The sequence below is a fragment of the Ranitomeya variabilis genome, chromosome 7 (genome assembly GCF_051348905.1).
Source record: "Ranitomeya variabilis isolate aRanVar5 chromosome 7, aRanVar5.hap1, whole genome shotgun sequence".
Classification (NCBI taxonomy): Eukaryota; Metazoa; Chordata; class Amphibia; order Anura; family Dendrobatidae; genus Ranitomeya; species Ranitomeya variabilis.
The window spans coordinates 136,093,425-136,114,200 of record NC_135238.1 but is presented as its reverse complement, the minus strand read 5'-3'; the positions used below and the strand labels follow the sequence as shown (position 1 = coordinate 136,114,200).

General features: G+C 43.8%; 1 protein-coding gene across 6 annotated transcripts in view; it reads right to left on the bottom strand.

The window, feature by feature from the left end:
- Positions 1–20,776, bottom strand: part of MDH1B (malate dehydrogenase 1B) — an 80,977-nt gene that overhangs the window by 20,217 nt on the left and 39,984 nt on the right. For all 6 annotated transcript variants that reach the window (XM_077275741.1, XM_077275744.1, XM_077275743.1 and 3 more), the window contains exon 5: positions 13,288–13,787. In XM_077275741.1, coding sequence (XP_077131856.1) covers positions 13,288–13,787 — 500 coding nt within the window. The remainder of the gene's footprint in view (positions 1–13,287; positions 13,788–20,776) is intronic.

Here is a 20,776-nt window from a genome sequence, read left to right as displayed (position 1 = left end):
GGGTGAAAGTACTATGCACGAGTTGATCCTTTAAAGACCTCCCTCTCCTATATGTAATCATAGGTGTTTCTGATAGATATTCCCTGATATCTGTGTCAGCAAGTAATATACCCCAGTGTTTGTTAATGATATTTCTCACTTCCTGAGAGCAGTCATCAAAACCCCCAATGAGTCTAACCAATGCCTCTGAATCATCTCTGTCCCTTGGTTGAAATAAACTAGGTCTAGGGGTTGCCTCCACCTGTTTAAACGTACTCCAAAGAATATCTTTTGGGTACCCTTTATCCAGAAATCTGTCTCTTAAATCACGTGATTCGGCATAGAAGGACGCATCAGAGGAGCAATTTCTCCTCACCCTCATGTATTGCCCCTTTGGTATTCCTTTTTTGAGACCATAGGGGTGGTGACTGCCCCAGTTAAGTAAATTATTAGTTGAGTTTTTTAGAGAGACGAACCATGCCATACTATCTAAGAGAGCGATTGGGGGCTCCTCGGTAGAAAAATATAGGGAGAATAGAATAATAAACATCTCTTCCTATTGTCTCTCAAGTATAGAATCAGCAGTCCTTGAGAGGGGTCTTGGCTTTGTACCAACTAATAGATTTAATGAGTTTGAATGGGTGAAAGATATGAATCTTTTTGCCCGTAAATTGAAGTGGAAAAAATTTTTTTAAGAATCATGACCAAACTGAATGTCTCACCCTGGGTATTGATCCATCTGAGCTCTCGGATGTGAGGATTCTCACAAATATGCTGGAAGACAGCTCGAGACCACTGGGAGCTGGACCATTTACTAAATTGAAACCAAACAGCACAAGAATGCCCCCTATGTCTATAAACACTAGCATTGATATATTCATGCAGTTGGTATTAACTGATTTTAAACAATTGAGTATGAAGAAAAGAAAGACTATGTCTAACTTGTCACCTGACGAGAGGAGGGCTCTGGATTTGTTGTCGGAAAGGACGGAACTGGTGTTTAAACCATCTGATAAAGGTGGAAACCTGGTTATTCTAGATTGTGACAAATATAGGGAGATGTGTGTCTTAGGATCCTGAAGGACGACACCACGTATGGTCTGTTGCGGGAAGACCCTACCAGGGGGTTTAACCTTGAACTAAAACATATTTTGGATGAGGGTCATGGAGCCGGGTTGATTTCTGATGGTGAGAGGAGGTTTATGATGCAAAAAACACCCACTATACCGGTGTTCTATGCCCTTCCAAAAGTGCACAAGGGGATGACACCACTAAAGGGCCGGCCAATAGTTTCTGGAAATGATTCCATTACACAAAATTGTGGGATTTATATTGATAAGGTTTTGAGAGAATTTGTGACTGCTTTACCATCTTACATACGGGACACGTCTGATTTGTTGTTGAAAATTGAAGGGATATCAGTCAGTAGTGATACACTGCTGGCGTCAATAGACGTGGAAGCATTGTATAGCAGTATTCCACATGAGGCTGGTCTGAAAGCTATAGATTTTTTTCTAAGATCAAGGGGCATTCAGTTCACTGAACACAATCAATTTATCAATCGCCTCCTATCTTTTATCTTGACTCACAATTATTTTTTGTTTGAGGGGAGGTTCTACCACCAGCTCAGGGGCACTGCTATGGGGAGTCCATGTGCCCCCACTTATGCAAATTTGCTCCTGGGCTGGTGGGAGGACACTATTGTGTTCAGTGAGGAAAAGATGGCACTATGGGGTTCCCAGATATTATTCTGGGGACGTTTTATAGATGACGTCCTGATTTTGTGGACGGGTGATGTTGCCTCTTTTAATGCTTTTGTTCTCGACCTCAATGTGAACAGTATAGGTCTTGCATTTACATCTGAAATCAATAAAGAGAAAATTAACTTTCTAGATGTCACAATCAGTAAAGATAGTACGGGCCATCTTGCAACTACGGTATACAGGAAACCTACCTCAACTAATAATTTACTTAACTGGGGCAGTCACCACCCCTATGGTCTCAAAAAAGGAATACCAAAGGGGCAATACATGAGGGTGAGGAGAAATTGCTCCTCTGATGCGTCCTTCTATGCCGAATCACGTGATTTAAGAGACAGATTTCTGGATAAAGGGTACCCAAAAGATATTCTTTGGAGTACGTTTAAACAGGTGGAGGCAACCCCTAGACCTAGTTTATTTCAACCAAGGGACAGAGATGATTCAGAGGCATTGGTTAGACTCATTGGGGGTTTTGATGACTGCTCTCAGGAAGTGAGAAATATCATTAACAAACACTGGGGTATATTACTTGCTGACACAGATATCAGGGAATATCTATCAGAAACACCTATGATTACATATAGGAGAGGGAGGTCTTTAAAGGATCAACTCGTGCATAGTACTTTCACCCCCCCCATGAAAAAAAGCACATGGTTGGAAAGAAGACAAGTAGGTACGTTTCGCTGTGGTGGATGCTCTTTTTGTGGATATTTGGCCACTGGTAAATATTTTTTGAGTGCTAGCACAGGACAGAGTTTTGAAAGTAGACACTTCGCAAATTGTAAAACCAGCGGGGTGATCTACTTATTTAAATGTACGTGTCCGATAAATTATGTCGGAAAAACGAGGAGAGAGCTCCGTAGAAGAATTGGTGATCATGTGGGTGACATAAAACATGCGAGGGATACACCAATTTCCCGACATGTACGATCTGTACATGGGGGTGATTTAAAATCTTTTTCTTTCTGTGCTGTGGAGGTAGTGACTCCCTCTGTACGAGGAGGGGATTGGGACCGTAGAATTTTGCAAAAGGAGCTGAAATGGATCCATAGACTGGACACGGTGTCCCCGAGGGGGCTAAATGAACAAATGAACTTTGGTTGTTTCCTATGACTCTGTACATATAAAGGTTGAGGGATATGTGGTAACTGAAAAAACCTGTCGTATCGACCCGAATGGGTCATTTATTTGTCATTGGTCCAAATTTTTGGACAATTAACCTTTTAAATACCTGTCAAATTTTGTGACAGATGTTATCTTTGGTTTGATAAGTGTATTATGGACTGATTTGTATTTCAAAAGGCTACAGATGGTTAATTAATGGACCCCTTTATTTTTATGATATTGTGGATTGTTAAATGTTATTTATCTTTGCTGCAATCACTTAAATTTAGGGTGGTTGCAGATATGAAATTGAGGTAGGCACTGAAATGGAGCACTTCTCTACTAAATATACACTTTCTGTATGCCTAGCTTGCCGCTGCCTTTTCTAACTGTGTGGGTCGCACACACATTAGGGATATATTATCTATGAATACATAATAGCCAGTGCACGCTTAATCGTTCTGATATGAGAGATGTGTGTGCTTTAGACTATATTGTATATTAATGTGATCCCCTATATCTAGGCGCACAAGTGTGACTGTAATATACCTGAATAGTATTTTTTGAATGTCGCATTCTTGAAATTATTCAGGATTATGTGATGTGTCCGGCGCTATGCGTGCGGCGTACATCCTTTATGAGAATGAGTGTATAGTTGCGCACTATCGCCCTGAATTGTGGCAGTATGGCGCATATCGATGTACGCATGCGCGATTTTGGACTGATGGGCGCTTGCGCAGTCTTGTCCTTACTGTGGCGATGATGCGCCTTTGAATAACGCCAGAGCGTTGTGAATACACGGCGCTCTGAGTCTATCTGGCAATAATGCGTGTTCTGAGGAGCGCATGCGCGATTTTGGAATATTCGGCGCGTGCGCATTGCTACCCTGGTGTGGCGACGCCTCTTAATGACGTAAATGCGCTTTGAGTATAGAGGCTGTGTGGCCATCAGTACGGAAGCGCCGGAAACGAGGGGATCAACCCAGGTGGTACGTGTGCGGCGGGCTTTTTGTAAGTCTATATAATACACGAGATATGACACGTGTGTGCAGGCGCCATGATGATGAGGGGATCGGCCCGGTGGTGCAGCTGTCTACCATGTTGATATGCTGATTTTACATGCAAGCTAAGTAACCCTTTGTTATTTGGATATACTCCTGATGAACCTCTTTTCATTAGAAGGGGAGAAACGCGTTGAGTAGTAAAGGGATGTATATAGATACATTTATTTAATTGTTTCTGCATAAGTTGGGAAGTTATTTAGGAGCTTGGTCAGCACAAGGATCGGAACAGATGAAATGTGGGGATAATATATGGTTATCATCTTTATGTCTATTATTCAAATTCAGGCTGTAGCCTGAGGTGTTTGGGGCTGTGTGGGTGATGCTTGACACCACAGCAAATACATTCTCCCCATTTTCACAGTAGTATCTGGTGACCGTAATAAATGTATAGCTAGACCAAGATCATACACGCTCTTTTATTTCTCTTGGTAGCATCTTTGCCTATTGTTACAGTGTTTGGTCTTAAAAATATAGTATTTTGAGAGAGAAGGGACACAGACTACCAAGTCAGTTGAGACCCTTAGATTTTAGCCAGATAGTTGACTGATATTTATGTCCCCTCAAGCTATCCATATTGAATTGATTGTGTATATGAGATTTCTCCCCTGATTCCATGAGGGTATTATAGGGATAGCAGGGCCAGTCGACGAGGAGCGGGGGCGCCACGGCGCAGAAAAAATAGGGTGCCAACCTCCGCAGGCAGGCAGGGAGCACTGAGAAAGCGTAGGGTTTGGCACTAACCCGGCCTATTCTATAGTACGCTTGCATCTATTGGTGATGGTGTTGGTGGGTGCACACTATGGTTTTAACAAATAATAATAAAGAATAATTTTAAAGATTTTTTCATTTTTCTTGGGGATTTTTCTGTGAGTCTAGTTCTATTTACCCCAAGTCCAATTATTGACTGTGAGAGTTTACCCCCTACTGGGGTGTCTGGTGTTTCAGAATTTGTCTCTACGGAAGGGGGGGCCTTTAAACATAGTGCCACCCTGTTTTCCCTCTCTCGTGGCCCATCGTGACGATCTTTCATTTTGTGTTCTTTTCCCGAACGGCCTCTTCCTAAAGGTCTTCCTATAGAAAGGAATTGAGGGGTCAGGGAAGGCTTTTTTCCTCTCTTTTGCTTTTTTGAGGATCTCGTCTAATGCTTTCCCAAACAAAAACTCACCCTCACACGGAATAGCACAGATCTTAGCCTTTGACTGCGTATCCCCCTTCCAGCTCTTCATCCATAACGCACGTCTGGCATTATTAATCAGACCGGCTGATCTTGCTGCAAGGCGAAGAGAGTCAGCCGAAGCATCGGCCATGAATGCTGCTGCACCTCTAATTAGTGGTATCGCATCCCGCAATTTTTGTCTGGAGACCCCCTGTTTGATCTGTTGATCCAGCTGATCAATCCAAACAAGCATGGATCTAGCAGTGCATGTACTGGCAATTGATGGTTTAAATATGCCCGTGGAAGCTTCCCATGATCGTTTTAGTGACGATTCTGCCTTCCGATCTAGAGGATCAGAAAGTAGGCCCGCATCCTCTACTGGTAGAGCTGACTGTTTTGAGGTGGAGGCGACTGCAGCGTCCACCTTAGGGATTTTAGTCCATGAAATTAACTCCTCATCATTAAAGGGGTACTTCCTTTTGGAGGCTGACGGGAGAAAACCTCTCTGGTCCTGTTTCTCCCACTCCCTCTTAATCAGTGCCTTAACTGCAGGAATTACTGGGAATGCTCTTCTCTTCCTCTCTGCCAACCCTGCAAACATGATGTCTTGTGCAGTTTGGTCGTCTTTTGCATCCTCACAACCTATAGTATTCCTGATGGATTTTACTAGGTTGTCCACCCCATCAAGGGGAAAACAAGCTCGACCCTCAATGTCGGATTGTGTCGAGGAAGAGGATGATGCCTGCGAGGAGTCTGAGTGGATAACGCCTTCCTCCTCGGACCCAGAGCTGGATATAGCCTTTCCTTTCCCGGATTTTTTAGGGGGGGTACTGGCTTGTGAGATGGCCTGTAATTCCTCTCTAATTATGGCCCGTATATCTGTGACCGACATAGATGGACTCTGCATTGTTTCCGCCATACATTGATTGCAGAGTTTTTTGGGGTGGGAATCTGGGAGAGGCTCGTCACATAACGCACACTGTTTGTGCTTAGATTTCTGTCTCCTTTTGGCCTGGGAGAAGAAGACATTTGTGGAAAAGGGTGTCAGCTTTATAGGCAGAGGGGAAATTACACTCACCCAGTGAAGCTGTGCGGTACCGAAATAGGAGGCTGCGACTTTCTGGATCTTGAATCCTTGGTCTCACTCCTGTGGCTGGCATCTGAGGACCTTCTGCTGGCTGGCTCACCTGCTGGGTCCACTGTTTTGCCTGGGGACGACATGTTGCATCGCCTGTGCGTTTGCAACTTCCCCCTTTTTATAGGCCAAGATCCGGTCAGTTTTCCCTTTTTTTTTTTTTCTCCACAGCGGTGTACTGCGCATGCGCAAAACCGCGCTTTCCCTCACCGCTGTGTGAGTGACCCGGAAGTGTTCCCATACCTCCGGGTCAGTATGGGGATTCTTACACCGCTCCACGCATGTGCGGCCGCCATCTTATCCCGGCCTGCGCTATGGAGCGGTGTACCGGCTGCCGCTGCAGCTGTACCGCAGATCCCGGACCTTTTACCTGCTGGCCCGCATCTGGAGCCTCTTCAAGGCCGCACCTCTGCAGCGTTGCTCTGTGGAATCGGGCGGCGTCTTCCCGGACCCAGCCATCCCACATGCCGGACAGACGAGGGGGGAGCCGTCTAACGGAGTCTCCCCCGACGCTGCTTCTGGACTGCATCCCCTGCCGTTCCCGCAGAAACCGCACAGGCGGATGCTCCTAGCCCAGGTATGATCTTCTGTAGTTTTCTCAGAGATCCTGTCCCCTGGGAACAGGAAACCTAAACTGAGGAGGAGAGGGGGACCGCCCCCTTTTATGTCTCTGTAGGTTTCCTGTTCCTTGGGGCGGATCCCTATCTCTCCAGTGGGTGCTGTCATGGCGAAGGGTAAAATGTACTGTATTTTTCGGATTATAAGATGCACTTTTTCCCCCCCAATTTATTTTTGTGGAATGGGGGTGCGTCTTATAATGCGGACATACCTTACCGAAACCGTTGCTGCAGGCTGGGATGAGGGGGTGTCTGGCGGGGCTGCGGGGGTCTCCATTGCTGCTGCAGGGGTCTCTGATGCTGTGAGGGCCCTGCCGACATTGTGTGAAAGGCCAGAGCCCCCGCAGTTCCATGGTTTGCTGTGTGGTGGACTCTGGGAAAATGGCCGCCGGGGGGGCAGCACATGCGCAGATGGTGATCTCGGCACCAAGATCTCGGGAAATGAGATCTCAGCACTGAAATCTCATCTCCCGACATCTTGTAGCCGAGATCTCTGTCTGCGCATGCGCCGCCCCCGGCGGCTATTTTCCCGAAGTCCACCGTACAGGAAACCATGGAAATGTCGGTAGGGCCCCCGCAGCACTGGAGACCCCCGCAGCAGTGCCGCACGTCGGATCACCCCCTCATCCCAGCCTGCGGCCTGCAGCGTCACCCCAACTCCTGCCTCCACCAGCAGCGAACCCTGGGATTGCATTTGTTCTCATTGCCTAAAAAACAGAATTTTTTATGTCACCCCACAAGTGTTTTATCAGAGTAAGGTCCGGGGATTTGGTTGGCCACTCCAGATCCTCATTTTTGGTGGACTGGAATGAAGAATCTGCTAGTTTACTGGTGTGTTTAGGGTCATTGTCTTGTTGAAACACCCATTCCAAGGGCATATCCTGTTCAGCGTCAGGCAGCATGACCTCTTCAAGGATTTTAATATACAGCTCTGGCAAAAAAAATTAAGAGACCGCTGCAAAATGTTCAGTTGACTCCCTCTTTGAAAAAGCTACGCGAAACGCGCGTTAGGGGGTTATCCAGGGTCCCAGGCACCATTTACTTCTCCATGGGTAAGAAATTTTATATCTGACATATACGACTGCCTTTTCTGATGTTCGGTTACTCTGTATAGGGGGGACACTTGTCCATAATGAAACCGGCATCATTTACCATATCATTGTAAATGCGGTAGATATATATATGTAACCCTTGGTGTTATCACATATAGTTTGGTGTACCTGATCCGGATATATGTCCACTAGGGTCTCCTTGCTTCTCTTACATTGTATATTGTACATTGGTTTTTAACTAATTTTTGTTATAATAAAGACTGTTCCTATTTAATCTTTGTATAGAACTCCATTTTTTTCTTAAAAATGTTCAGTTTGTCTGATTTTTCTCTTTATAGGTATATTTTTGAGTAAAATGTAAATTGTTCTTTTATTCTACAAACTTCTGACAATGTCTCCGAATTTCCATGCAATAAATTTTGTATTTTTTTCTGACAAAGAAAAATGGTCAAAATAAAAAAAACCCAGTGCTTTCAGACCTCAAATAATGCAAAGAAAACAAGTTCATAATCGTTTATAAACAACAATAAAAATGTTTTAAATCAGGAAGAGTTCAGAAATCAATATTTTGTGGAATAACCATGATTTTTAATCACAGCTTTCATGCGTCTTGGCATGCTTTCCACCAGTCTTTCACACTGCTTCTGGTGCAAACATGTAAGCAGTTCTTCTTTGTTTGATGGCTTATGACTATCCATCATCCTCTTGATTACATTCCAGAGGTTTTCAGTGGGGTTCAGGTCTGGAGATTGGGCTGCCCATGACAGGGTTTTGATGTGGTGGTCTCTTAATTTTTGCCAGAGCTGTATACAAACTGGACCATGATCCATGGTATGCGGTAAATAGGCCCGGCACCATAGTAAGAGAAACATGCCCATATGATGATGCTTGCACCACCATGCTTCACTATCTTCAGAGTGTACTGTGGCTTGAATGCAGAGTTTAGGGGTCTTCTGACGAACTGTCTCCGCCCCTTGGACCCAAAAAGAACAATTTTACTCTCATCAGTCCACAAAATGTTTCTCCATTTCTCTTTAAGACAGTTGATGTGTTCTGTGGCAAATTGTATCTGTTTCAGTACATGTCTTTTTTTAACAGTGGGGCTTAGCGGGGACTTATTGCTAATCGATTAGCTTCACACAGGCGTCTTCTAAGGCTATGTCTCCACGTTCAGGATTCCCTGCACTTTGGATGCAGCAGATCTCCTGCTCCGCCCAAAGCGCCTCCCCTTGTTGTACGCACTGTGATTCCGGATGTGTTCTTTGAACACATGCGGAATTACCGCATCGTATTCATAGACTGTGTTATTTATCTTGCAGAGACGGAGTATCTCCGTAAGATAAATAGACATGCTGCAGTCTAGAAAGACGCGCCGCATGTCCGATTACGCAGGGTGCCGGATGTGGCCCTGCACGCATAGTGGAGACGGGATTTCATAAAATCCCCTCCACTATGCTTTAACATCTGGACGCTGTGGATTGGACGCTGCGGCTGTACACAGCGTCCAATCCACAGCAAATCTTGAAGGTTTCCTGACCGTGGAAACATAGCCTAACTCACAGTACTCACAGGTAACTTGAGACTTTGATCATACTGGAGCTGATCATTGGCTGAGCCTTTGCCATTCTGGTTATTCTTCCATCCATTCGAATGGTAGTCTTCCATTTTCTTCCATGTCTCTCTGGTTTGGCTTTCCACTTTAAAGCATTGGAGATCATTTTAGCTGAACAGACTATCATTGTCTGCACTTCTTTGTAAATTTTTCCCTCTCCAATGAACTTGTTAATCAAAGTAAACTGTTCTTCTGAACAATGTCTCGAACAACCAATATTTCTCAGGCTTTCACATGTCATGGCTTCACCTGTTGACACTTGTTTCTTCACAGAATGATTGACCTCGCTAATTAAACTCCACACTGCTATTATTTTGAACACCCCCTTCCAATTAATTACTCTAATACACCAACTCAGAAACCTGCAGATCATGAATGCCGAGTCTACTGGTTTTCTTAGAATCTACTGCAGCAACTGGTAAATTGTTTAACATGTGGTAAAATAATGTATACCAAAACCAGTGACTAATCTGGTTAGTCATATTGGACTGCTATTATTTTGAACACTACTGCATATTTTTAAATATTTTTTAAAACCTTTTAAATTTTTTTTACTCTACTGAACCTGCGATTGATCACACGAGATGATCACAGCAAAGCTGCAGAGAAGACTGAGAAATTAATTTCTCCATCTACTCTGCTGCTGGTGTCAGCAGGAATCGCACGGCACTCGAGTGATATCCAAGTGCAGTGCGATGTTTCACATGCATCCACAGACTTATATGGGTGAGTGCGATTCAAATTTGGCATGCAATCGCAGCATGCTGCGTTTTTTTTCCTGCCTGGTGTAAGATTGTGCTTACCGCATGTGTTAGGGGACACTCGCTTGGCACGGGATTCAAGCACACGGGCACGGTTTTTTGTTTAAACACAGTCTATGCGGTTTATTAAAGTGTCATAAACCGGGTATGCACGGTTCATTATATACATTTCATAGAACACAATAGGCACCAACCGGTAATATTAACTTGCAGCTTTATCTTAGACACTTCATATTTCGGCTTTATCTCATGGACACTAAACATGATGGACCTCTCACTTCGTCCAGTTACCATGGGTGTCCGTACGCCGAACAGTTCATCAATGTCCCTAGTCATATAGAGCACATGACATTGGGCCGCGGTCTCTAAACACGCTGAACCTCACTTCGTTCAGTTACCGTGGAAGACCACACAGTTCATAGAATATCACAAGCACCAACAGTCAATGGTACCTTATGGGAGCTCCTGCTCCACCTGCTGACTCCTCGTCAGTCCTCTCTCCTGGGGAAACTGCCTTACGGGGTTCACCAAGTTGCCTGGCCGGCACACATCAGTCAGTCCAGAGCCACCGAAGGACGATAGCTACCCCAACACAGACCATCCAGGTCCACAGTCTCTCTGGTGCTCCACTCACAGGAGCTTCCAACACAGACCGTCCAGGACCCTAGTTTCACTGTGCGCTATTCAGGACGTCCATCCCACCCGGGACCGTCTAACACACTGGCATGTGCTGTTCAGGACTCCTACTCCCAGGACATCCAACACATGTTGTGCTCTTCAGGAAGCCTACTCCCAGGTCTTCCAACACAGGTTACTCAGTGCGCTATTCAGGACATCCGTCCCTACCGGGGACCATCCAACACACAGGCATGTGACCTGTCCAGGTGCTATTCAGGACGTCTGTCCAACACCCCAGGCCACCAGGTCCAAAGCCCCACCATGTGCTCTTCAGGGAGACAACACTCCCAACACATAGGCTCTCCAGCACCTTCCAGCATAGACCATTCAGGTCCACACTCAGCGACCATGTGACCCACACCCTGGTCACATTATGAAGCCGTAACCACTCCCTCAGGTGGGAGTGTGTGTGTGTGGCTAGTTCGACCCACCCATCTCTCATAGCTAGCCTAGTAAGTCTCCCTTCACAACTATACGAACACTTGTGCGACTACAGGTCCCAGAACAACAACATTACATCAGACTTACCACGCAGACTCCCTCTGCAACACATATCCGCCACTTACAACTCTGCCAGTCACTGTTTCACCACCATTATAACAACAGATACGCCTCCATGCATATCCCGAGGAGCACACACAGCGCCCCCTAGCGGCCACAGGGGTCACTGCATCACACCGGTCGCGATCAGAGTAGGAAAGAAAAAACCATTGAGAACAGAAACATAGGATTTTATTGGTATGAATGCAATGTGATTTTTAATCGGATTGCATTCGTCCGATGGAGCGAGCCCTATGGCTGAACTTCACAAGAGTACCAAGATGGCAGAATAAGGGGCCTTCAGAATCCATCCAAATGACATGGGAACCCATCAATGCCTTGCAATAAGCTCCATTTAACCTCCATGGTCAGAGGCTGACAGTGCCATTTAAATGGCTAACAACAATGATCGGAGCTCAACTCTGGACGTGGTTGTTGGATACAGATGCCAGCTATGTAACACAGCCAATAACTATGTATGTGGAAGAAGCTCGGCTCCAGAGCCCCAGCCACACCGGCAGACCTCGGTACTGATACCCATACATCACTTTAGAGCAAGGTGTTAAAAACAGTTATAAAAAAACGCAATAATATTGTGAAATCATTATAATAGAAAAACAGACATAGAAAACAGACTATGGAACATAGTCAATGGAGACAGAGAAACATTACTGGGTGATCATCAGAATGCAACATAGGCAAGGGATAAAGACAACTAAGAACAAGGAGAAAGAAGGAGTATATTGGGTATCAAAAATTTATTAAATATATACGATACAAATCTTAACATTAATTACGTGTATGAGCGGTCAAAAATACAGACAACATATAAAGTGCATATTGGATGAGGACGGGCCATAGGCTGCCATGTGGCTGACACATGAGGGGTCTCCTCTCTGGTCCCAGCCTGGTGTTTTGGTGCAGCCCCTTTACTGCAGTGGTAAGCACGCCTTGTGGCCTTACATTATTGACTACGGATGTTATTACTTTGTATTTGTGTCAGCCACATGGCAGCCTATGGCCATTTCTTCTACTTACCTGCACTATTGTGCAGATTAGTTTACCTTTAGGGCCCCATGCACCAGAGCGATTCCCGTCCTCATCCAATATGCACTTTATATGTTGTCTGTATTTTTGACCGCTCATACACGTAATTAATGTTAAGATTTGTATCGTATATATTTAATAAATTTTTGATACCCAATATACTCCTTCTTTCTCCTTGTTCTTAGTGGTATTATGGAGTGGGTGGCCTCGGTTCAGGCCTGAGGGCTATGTGCCCATTATTACGTGGTAACTAGCTCCTCTGTTGCCGGTCTTCCGGTCCCGGTAATATGTTCTCTGGTTGTGTTCTAATAAGGGATAAAGACAAACATGAATGTGACCTCATCATAATGAATCTCCCCCTAGGAAAAGAGAATGACTATTGTCACAATTCTCCATAGAACAATGGAAAATAACTAGCACAACATCATCACAAAGGAGAACTGGCTACCAACAGTGGATTTATGTTTTGTGACATCATCAGGGTAAAAGAAAAAGAGCAAAGGAAAGATGTCAGAACAGTGTTTGTTCACCATGGAATAACAAACCCTAATGTGACATCATCATAATGAAAACCACTAAAAGTTAACATTCACTATCATCACAATGCAGTATACACAAGGAATAAATTGAAACAATTTTTATGACTTTACAATTAAGTTCTGCAATGGAACAGGGACAATCACTAATGTGACATCATTCCGGTGGAAGGTTGAAAGTGATGAAAAGCAAAAACGATTCAGATATCATAGTCTGCTCCCACTTCCGATAAGTACGCATACATACCTGATGAATTTATATTCAGCTTTTTTGCGATCTGAGCTTTTGCCTCGAACTCTAGCTGTGTTGGTAGAGCGACTATATTATGAGGGTTGATAGAAGGTGCATGTTTTATGATAAGCAGGGCTACGAGGTTTACATAATTAGTTCCGGATACCATCACCTTCACGTCCTTTCTTGCATTCTGATCAATGAGTGCTCCATACCGAGTGCACTGTTCCTTGATCTTGCTAATCTGAGCTTCTGAACATTGATCCTCATTGGCAAGTACATCATTAAGGACAATTACAAAGTCTGCTTGAAGAAATGCATCATCAGTAATTGTGTGAAGGGTCACTTTCCGTAAACATGGATACGCCAGGTCTTCAGCCTCCATTTTCAGTCCTTGTAAAGTGTGCTGGGAGTGACTGTGGTCCAGTAAATGTAACCAGAGGTCTTGTTTCACACCAAGAACATCACCACTGGCCAAAATAGGGATAAGACTGTAGCAGGCTGGCATTGAAGCTCTAAAATAAAAGCAGAGGAGAAATGCACTCACTTTGGAAATCACAAATGGCATATGAGCACACATTCAGTATTTGCGGCAGAAACATCTTCTTCAAATACCGGAGTATTGAAGAATTGACTTGTTAAGGATTTGAAACTGCTTTAAATCTGCAAGTTAAAAAAAAGTAGAATGTGGACGAGATTTCAGAAATCTCATGCATTTAGCTGGTACAGTAGAAGGTTGCGCAGCAAAGAACAAAAAGTGGTAATAATGTTGAAAACTTGTGAACATACCCTTACAGTAAACAGTGCTGTGAAAAAGTATGTTCCTTGATCTGATTTCTTCTATTTAAGCTAATTTAACTTATTTTAATGTCTCAGATCATCCAACTAATTGGACTGCATATATCTGAGGTCATGAACTAATGGTTAGATGTTCTCTGGTTTCATGGTTCCAACAATAATGAAAAGTTGTATAGGTCGTGACAAACCAAAACAGACCCATACCATCACATTACTACTGTCACAGAGAACCAAGCCCAGCGCTTTCTTAGATCATGAATTACTTTCCTTAGAAATAATGAAATAATGTAAAGTCACAGTACAATTTTAGCTCTCACCAAGAAAGGAATAATATTATCCAGAAGTTCAGCTTCTTACATGTAGAAAGAAAAGAATCAGAGCGTATCACATTAAATATTTTTCAAAAATGTATTGTCTATTTTATTAAAGCCAACCATCATCTCTTTTGGTAGTCTCTGGAGCTTGTTTTGGGCAGCCTCAGGGTCATCACAAAAGTGGTATTTTTCATTCAGACATTAGGGACACTATGAATTTTGTTGGATATATGAAAGCAAACGATTTTCTTGCGCAGTTCTTTGCAGATTGATAAAAGGGCCTTTGGCTTTTTTGTTGAGACATACTGAAAAAGAAAATAAGTGTGGTTCTTAAACTGAATGTGAAAGCATTTTCTATGATTCTATAAGATCTTCACCTTGTCTTGATAGCTGAATAACTTGAAAATAACCAGATGTGGATGATCTATATTATTTTGATAGTCAGGGCCCAAACCATGAGATATTTCAACAATGACTGCAGAAGGAAGTTGCAAGGCGTTGGGGAGTCAGATTGAAGTAAGATGTAGCAGATTGTTAACTGATACTGTAACGCAAATGAATTTCAGGTTGTTCCAGCAGCTGCAGAATTCAAGGTCAACTACTTCCTCCATTAAAGATGTTGTCCACTACTTGGACAACCTCTTCCCAATCCCTAGTTTTTCTCCTTGTAAAATAAATACTCACCTTTGGTGCCACCGCTGTTCCAGTGGTATCGACACTGGCTCTCCTGGGGATTGCATAACATTGTTACATCACGTGAGCCCTGCGGCCAATCAGTGCTTACATCACTTTCCCCTCCTGGGTGCTCTCACTTCTTCCAAATGTATATGATTTGTCTGAAGGTGGAGAAAGTGAAGCCAGCGTTGATTGGCCAAAGGAATCGCGTGATATAATGTTATGTGATCCCTTGTAGAGCTAGTACCAACACCGCTAGTATATAGGGAGCACCAGAGGTGACTATAAGTGTTGTAATTTCACAGGGGGGGGGGGAACATAGGGATATAGAAGGGGTTGTCTAAGTACTGGAAACCCCTTTAAAATATGGAATGTTTGTTCTTTGTCTTGGATGTTAGAACTGAAAGGAGGTTGCAGAAAATCTTTGACCTTTAGAATTTTTATTGTGTTCTGTTGCTTGAGACAAGAGGTCGACGGAGGATTGGATAGATTCTAGTCTCGCAACAATAGCTGGCATTAGTATATGTGATATCTCTTTGGCTATACTTTGTAAGGAAACTTTAAGAGAGAAATCTTCTGCCTCTGTGGCTGTTGGAGCTTGAGAACCTTTATTTTTCATTACAATTCTCATAGAAGAAATAGTTTGAGAGAAATGAACGTATTCGTCCAAGTCTATGACAGGTGGAAGAATCGTGAGAGCATTGGCATCAGTGAGCTTGTATGTGGCAGGTAGGGATGCCTATATACAGATTTGTTACATTGCCAGGGTGGTCAAGAAACTGCGGCAAAATGGCTACTGTCACAGTACAATGTCACTTTGATGTAAAAGCTTTCTCTTGTTCGTGAGTCAACAAATTTTTGGTATACAGTGGGTACGGAAAGTATTCATATTCCTTTAAATTTTTCACTCTTTGTTTCATTGCAGTCATTTGATAAATTCAAGAAAGTTCATTTTTTTCACATTAATGTACACTCTGCACCCCATCTTGACTGAAAAAAACAGAAATGTAGAAATTTTTGCAAATCTCATAAAAAAGAAAAACTAAAATATCACATGGTCATAAGTATTCAGACTCTTTGCTCAGACACTCATATTTAAGTCACATGTTGTAAATTTCCTTGTGATCCTCCTTGAGATGGTTCAACTCCTTCATTGGAGTCCAGCTGTGTTTAACTATACTGACAGGACTTGATTTGGAAAGACACACACCTGTCTATATAAGACTTCACAGCGCACAGTGTATGTCAGACCAAATGAGAATCATGAGGTCAAAGGAGCTGGCCAAGGAGCTCAGAGACAAAAAAGAATTACTGCAGTACTCAAGGCTCTAAAGAGCAGTGGCCTCCATATTCCTTAAATGGAAGAAGTTTGGGACCACCAGAAGTCTTCCTAAACCTGGCCGTCCAGCCAAACTGAGCAATCGTGGGAGAAGATCCTTGGTGAGAGAGGTAAAGAAGAATCCCAAGATCACTGTGGCTGAGATCCAGTCATGCAGTAGGGAGATGGGAGAAAGTTCCACAAAATCAACTATCACTGCAGCCCTTGTAATAATTATAGGGGATAACTCAGGAGACTCTTTGCGTGGAACAAGACAACTAGAGGACACAGCTTTATAAGTGGTAAAGTCTATATTAACACACCGTGATTCAAACAGGTGCAGAGAGAAACTCAAGTCCACAACACTTGGTGTAAATATTAAACACAGCTTAGCAGTCTACAGGGAACTTCAGAGGAAAATGCAATCACACAGAAAAGTCTATGAAGCACAGTTATTCTTGAGGATACTTGACACGAATAAGTCCTTGTCTTAGTCCAAACACAGATAGATATGCTTATAAGGCAGTTCAAACAATGTCTTATCTCAACCAGGAAGTCCTGGGTGATAATCTCAGGTTTACGCAGAGCAGCAACAGCTTACATATCCAGCAAATGCAGATGAAAGTAAACACGAGCAGCAGATGAAGGAGGATTACTGGAAACTGGTGTATGCAGCAGGAACTCAGAGCAGAGTAGCAGGATAACCACACAGGTTCACAGGAACAGGTATATAGCCAGGGAGTCACCAGAGTCAGGAGCTGGATGCAAGGCAGAATACTCTAGCACAGACTGAAGGCTGGGGTGGAGTTTTATAGCAGGAAGACACAGTGCACATGAGACCAAAGACGCCATTTTGGAAAAGGGCAGTAATGCACAAAAGGTAATAAAAATGTTCAGAGTCCTGACATTACTCCCTCCTTAGAAGCAGCCTCAGGACGATCCTGGACCTGGTTTCTCAGGGAATCTCTGATGAAAACGAGAAATATTCTGTTGGGCATTGATGTTTTCCACAGGTTCCCAAGAGTCTTCCTCAGGGGGATATTCCTGCCATTTTATCAGATATTGAAGCCGATTCCTGCAAATCCTGGAATCAATAATTTCCTCCATCACAAATTGTTCTTGCCCATCAATCACCACACGCTGCGGAGGTGGCACAACACGTCCCTGGAAGGTATTAGGAGATACAGGCTTTAGTAAAGATACATAAAAACTGGGTGTACCTTTATAGTCCTAGGCAGCTTCAGCCGGCAGGCCACAAAGCTCACAATACCGTTGATCTTGAAAGGGCCAATTAATTTCTGTCCAAGTTTTTGTGAAGGAACGTTTAACTTCAGATTCTTAGTTGCTAACCACACGGAATCTCCTACCTTGAACATGGGTGCAGGTTTATGGAATCTATCAGCCGATCTCTTATAACGTTCTTGAGCTGTGGTCAGGGATTCCTTCAGAACCTCAAGATTTTGCCTCATCGCAGTCAGCCTTTCCTCCACTGCCGGAACCGGAGAATTAATTGGAGACCTAGGTAAGATACATGGATGATAACCCAGATTGGCAAAGAAAGGTGTAAATTTAGTGGACACGCTCTGAGAATTGTTATATGAAAATTCAGCTAAAGACAGCAACTCCAACCAATCATCCTGGAGATGGCTGACATAGCACCTTAGATATTGTTCCAGCGTTTGGTTGGTCTGCTCAGTCTGACCATTTGTCTGGGGATGGTAAGCGGAAGAGAGACAGACATTAATATTGAGTGCAGAGCAAAACCCATTCCAGAATCTTGAAGTGAACTGTACTCCACAGTCAGAGATGATCTCATCCGGGACACCATGCAACCGAAAGACATTCTGTATAACCAAGTTCACTGTATCTTTAGCTGAAGGGAGGCCAGTGCACGGAACAAAATGAGCAGCTTTAGTCAGGCGATCAACTACCACCATGATTGTATTCATGCCACCCGATGTAGGCAGCTCCACAATAAAGTCCATTGATATAGACCCCCAAGGGCGGGACGGAACAGGTAATGGTTGTAGAAGACCCATAGGTGCCACATGAGGAGTCTTGTAATGAGCACATACCTCGCAAGAGAGAACATAGTCCTTGGTATCCTTCAGGCAAGTTGGCCACCAGAAGAATCGGCTCAGGAACTCTTGTGTCTTCTGTACCCCCCTATGACCAGCCAACTTGGAGTCATGTACCAACTTGAGGATCTGCAGACGGACGACCTCAGGGACGTAGATACTTCGATCTCTGAACCACATGCCACCCTTAAAGACAAGATTAATATCCACAGGTGGGTTGGCCAGAAATACATCACCGTCATAGGCCTCCCTGCACTCCTTCCACAAGTCCTGATCGTGGATAACTCCGATGAAATTGGCAACAGATAGAATGGTCTTGGATGGGGCTCCAGGTACGGAATCCGCAGCATGGATTCGGGATAAAGCATCAGCCTTCCCATTATGAGAACCTGGACGGTACAAGATAACAAAGTTAAATTGATTTAAAAATAAGTTCCAACGAGCTTGACGAGGAGAAAGACATCTAGCGGATCTAAGGAACTCTAAATTGCGATGGTCAGTTAGCACTATGATCTGTTGTGCAGCTCCTTGCAGATGATGCCTTCATTCTTTGAAAGCCGCAATAATAGCCAGCAATTCCTTGTCTCCCACGTCGTAATTCTTCTCGGCTGAGGTTAGTCTACGGGAAAAGAAAGCACAAGGATATAGCAGACCCTTCTCTCCAGTTCTTTGGGAGAGAATAGCCCCCAAAGCATTATCAGAAGCATCCACCTCCACAATGAAAGAAAGTGTTGGATCTGGGTGTATCAACAGCGGTGCTGAGGTGAAACAGATCTTAAGCCAATCAAAAGCTTCTTGAGCCTGTGATGACCACTTAAAGGGCTTTTCCTTCTTTGTCAAGGAAGTAATGGGACGGACAATATCAAAAAAATTTTGAATGAAGCGTCTGTAGAAATTTGCAAAAACAATAAAACGTTGGACCTCCTTAACGTTCTTAGGTACCGGCCAGTCAAGGACAGCCTGAATCTTACCAGATTCCATGTTCAGCCCTTGGGGAGAGATGATATATCCTAAGAACTGTATCTCAGAACGATGGAAGTCGCATTTCTCTGGCTTAATATACAGATGGTTCTCTTTCAGACGTCTTAAAACAGTTTTGACATGTTCTTCATGTTCCTGTAGAGAGTCAGAAAAGATTAGTATATCGTCCAAATAGATCACCACAAACTGGTCCAACAAATCTCTGAAAATGTCATTAGCAAGGTGTTGAAACGTTGCAGGGGCGTTACAAAGCCCGAAGGGCATCACAAGAGATTCAAAGTGGCCATACCGGCATCTGAATGCTGTCTTCCACTCATCCCCTGGACGAATATGCACCAAATTATAAGCCCCACGAAGATCCAGTTTAGAGAACACCTTAGCATGGCGGACTCTTTCCAGTAATTCGGGAATCAGAGGCAAAGGGTAACGGTTTTGTATGGTTACCTTATTAAGTTCCCGATAGTCAACACAGGGTCTCAGGGTCCCATCCTTCTTTTTTACAAAAAATATAGGTGCCCCTGCTGGTGAGGAAGAAGGACGTATGAAGCCTTTGGCCAGATTTTCATCAATATACTCCTTTAAGGCTTGAAGCTCAGGTGCCGCCAAATGGGACAGTCATAATGCCTGTGTGGAGGAAGCTGATCTGCGTTCTTCTTGTCACAGATGTCAGAGAACTCTTTATATACTGAAGGTAAAGTAAATATCTGTACATGTGGTTCCGTAGCCGTGGACTCAGTGACAGCTTCTGTTAATGCTGAGTTGCTCCTTGTTGGAAAGATAATCTCCTTGGTCTCCCAGTTGATAATTGGGTTCTGAGAACGCAACCAAGGAATGGCTAAAATCACAGGAAAATGAGGAGAAGAAATTAGCAAGAAAGAAAGTTGCTCCTGATGATTAGGTTCCAACAAAATTTCAAGGGGTATGGTCTCCTGATCCACAGGCCCAGAGATTAAAGGTGACCCATCCACTGTTTCCATGGTAATTGGAGAGGCTCTTTGCTGAATTTCAATACCATGTTCCTTGGCAAATGCGATATCCATGAAATTGCCACCTGCACCAGAGTCAATCATAGCTGCACTGGAAATCCACTGTCCTGAACACAGGATCTTCATAGGGAGAGAACAGTGACAGTTCTTCTCCTTCAGCTGCTTGGGGGGTGAAGTCATAGAAAGTGAATGGAATACAGCGTTTAAAGGCAGGCTACATTCAGAGATGTCAGATTCATCATCACAGTTGTCATATTCTCCTACCGCTGCTAGCACCTTGTTAGGTCACTTGGGACACTTGGGACAGTTGATTAAAAAGTGGTCAGACTGACCGCAGTAGAAACATAAACTTTC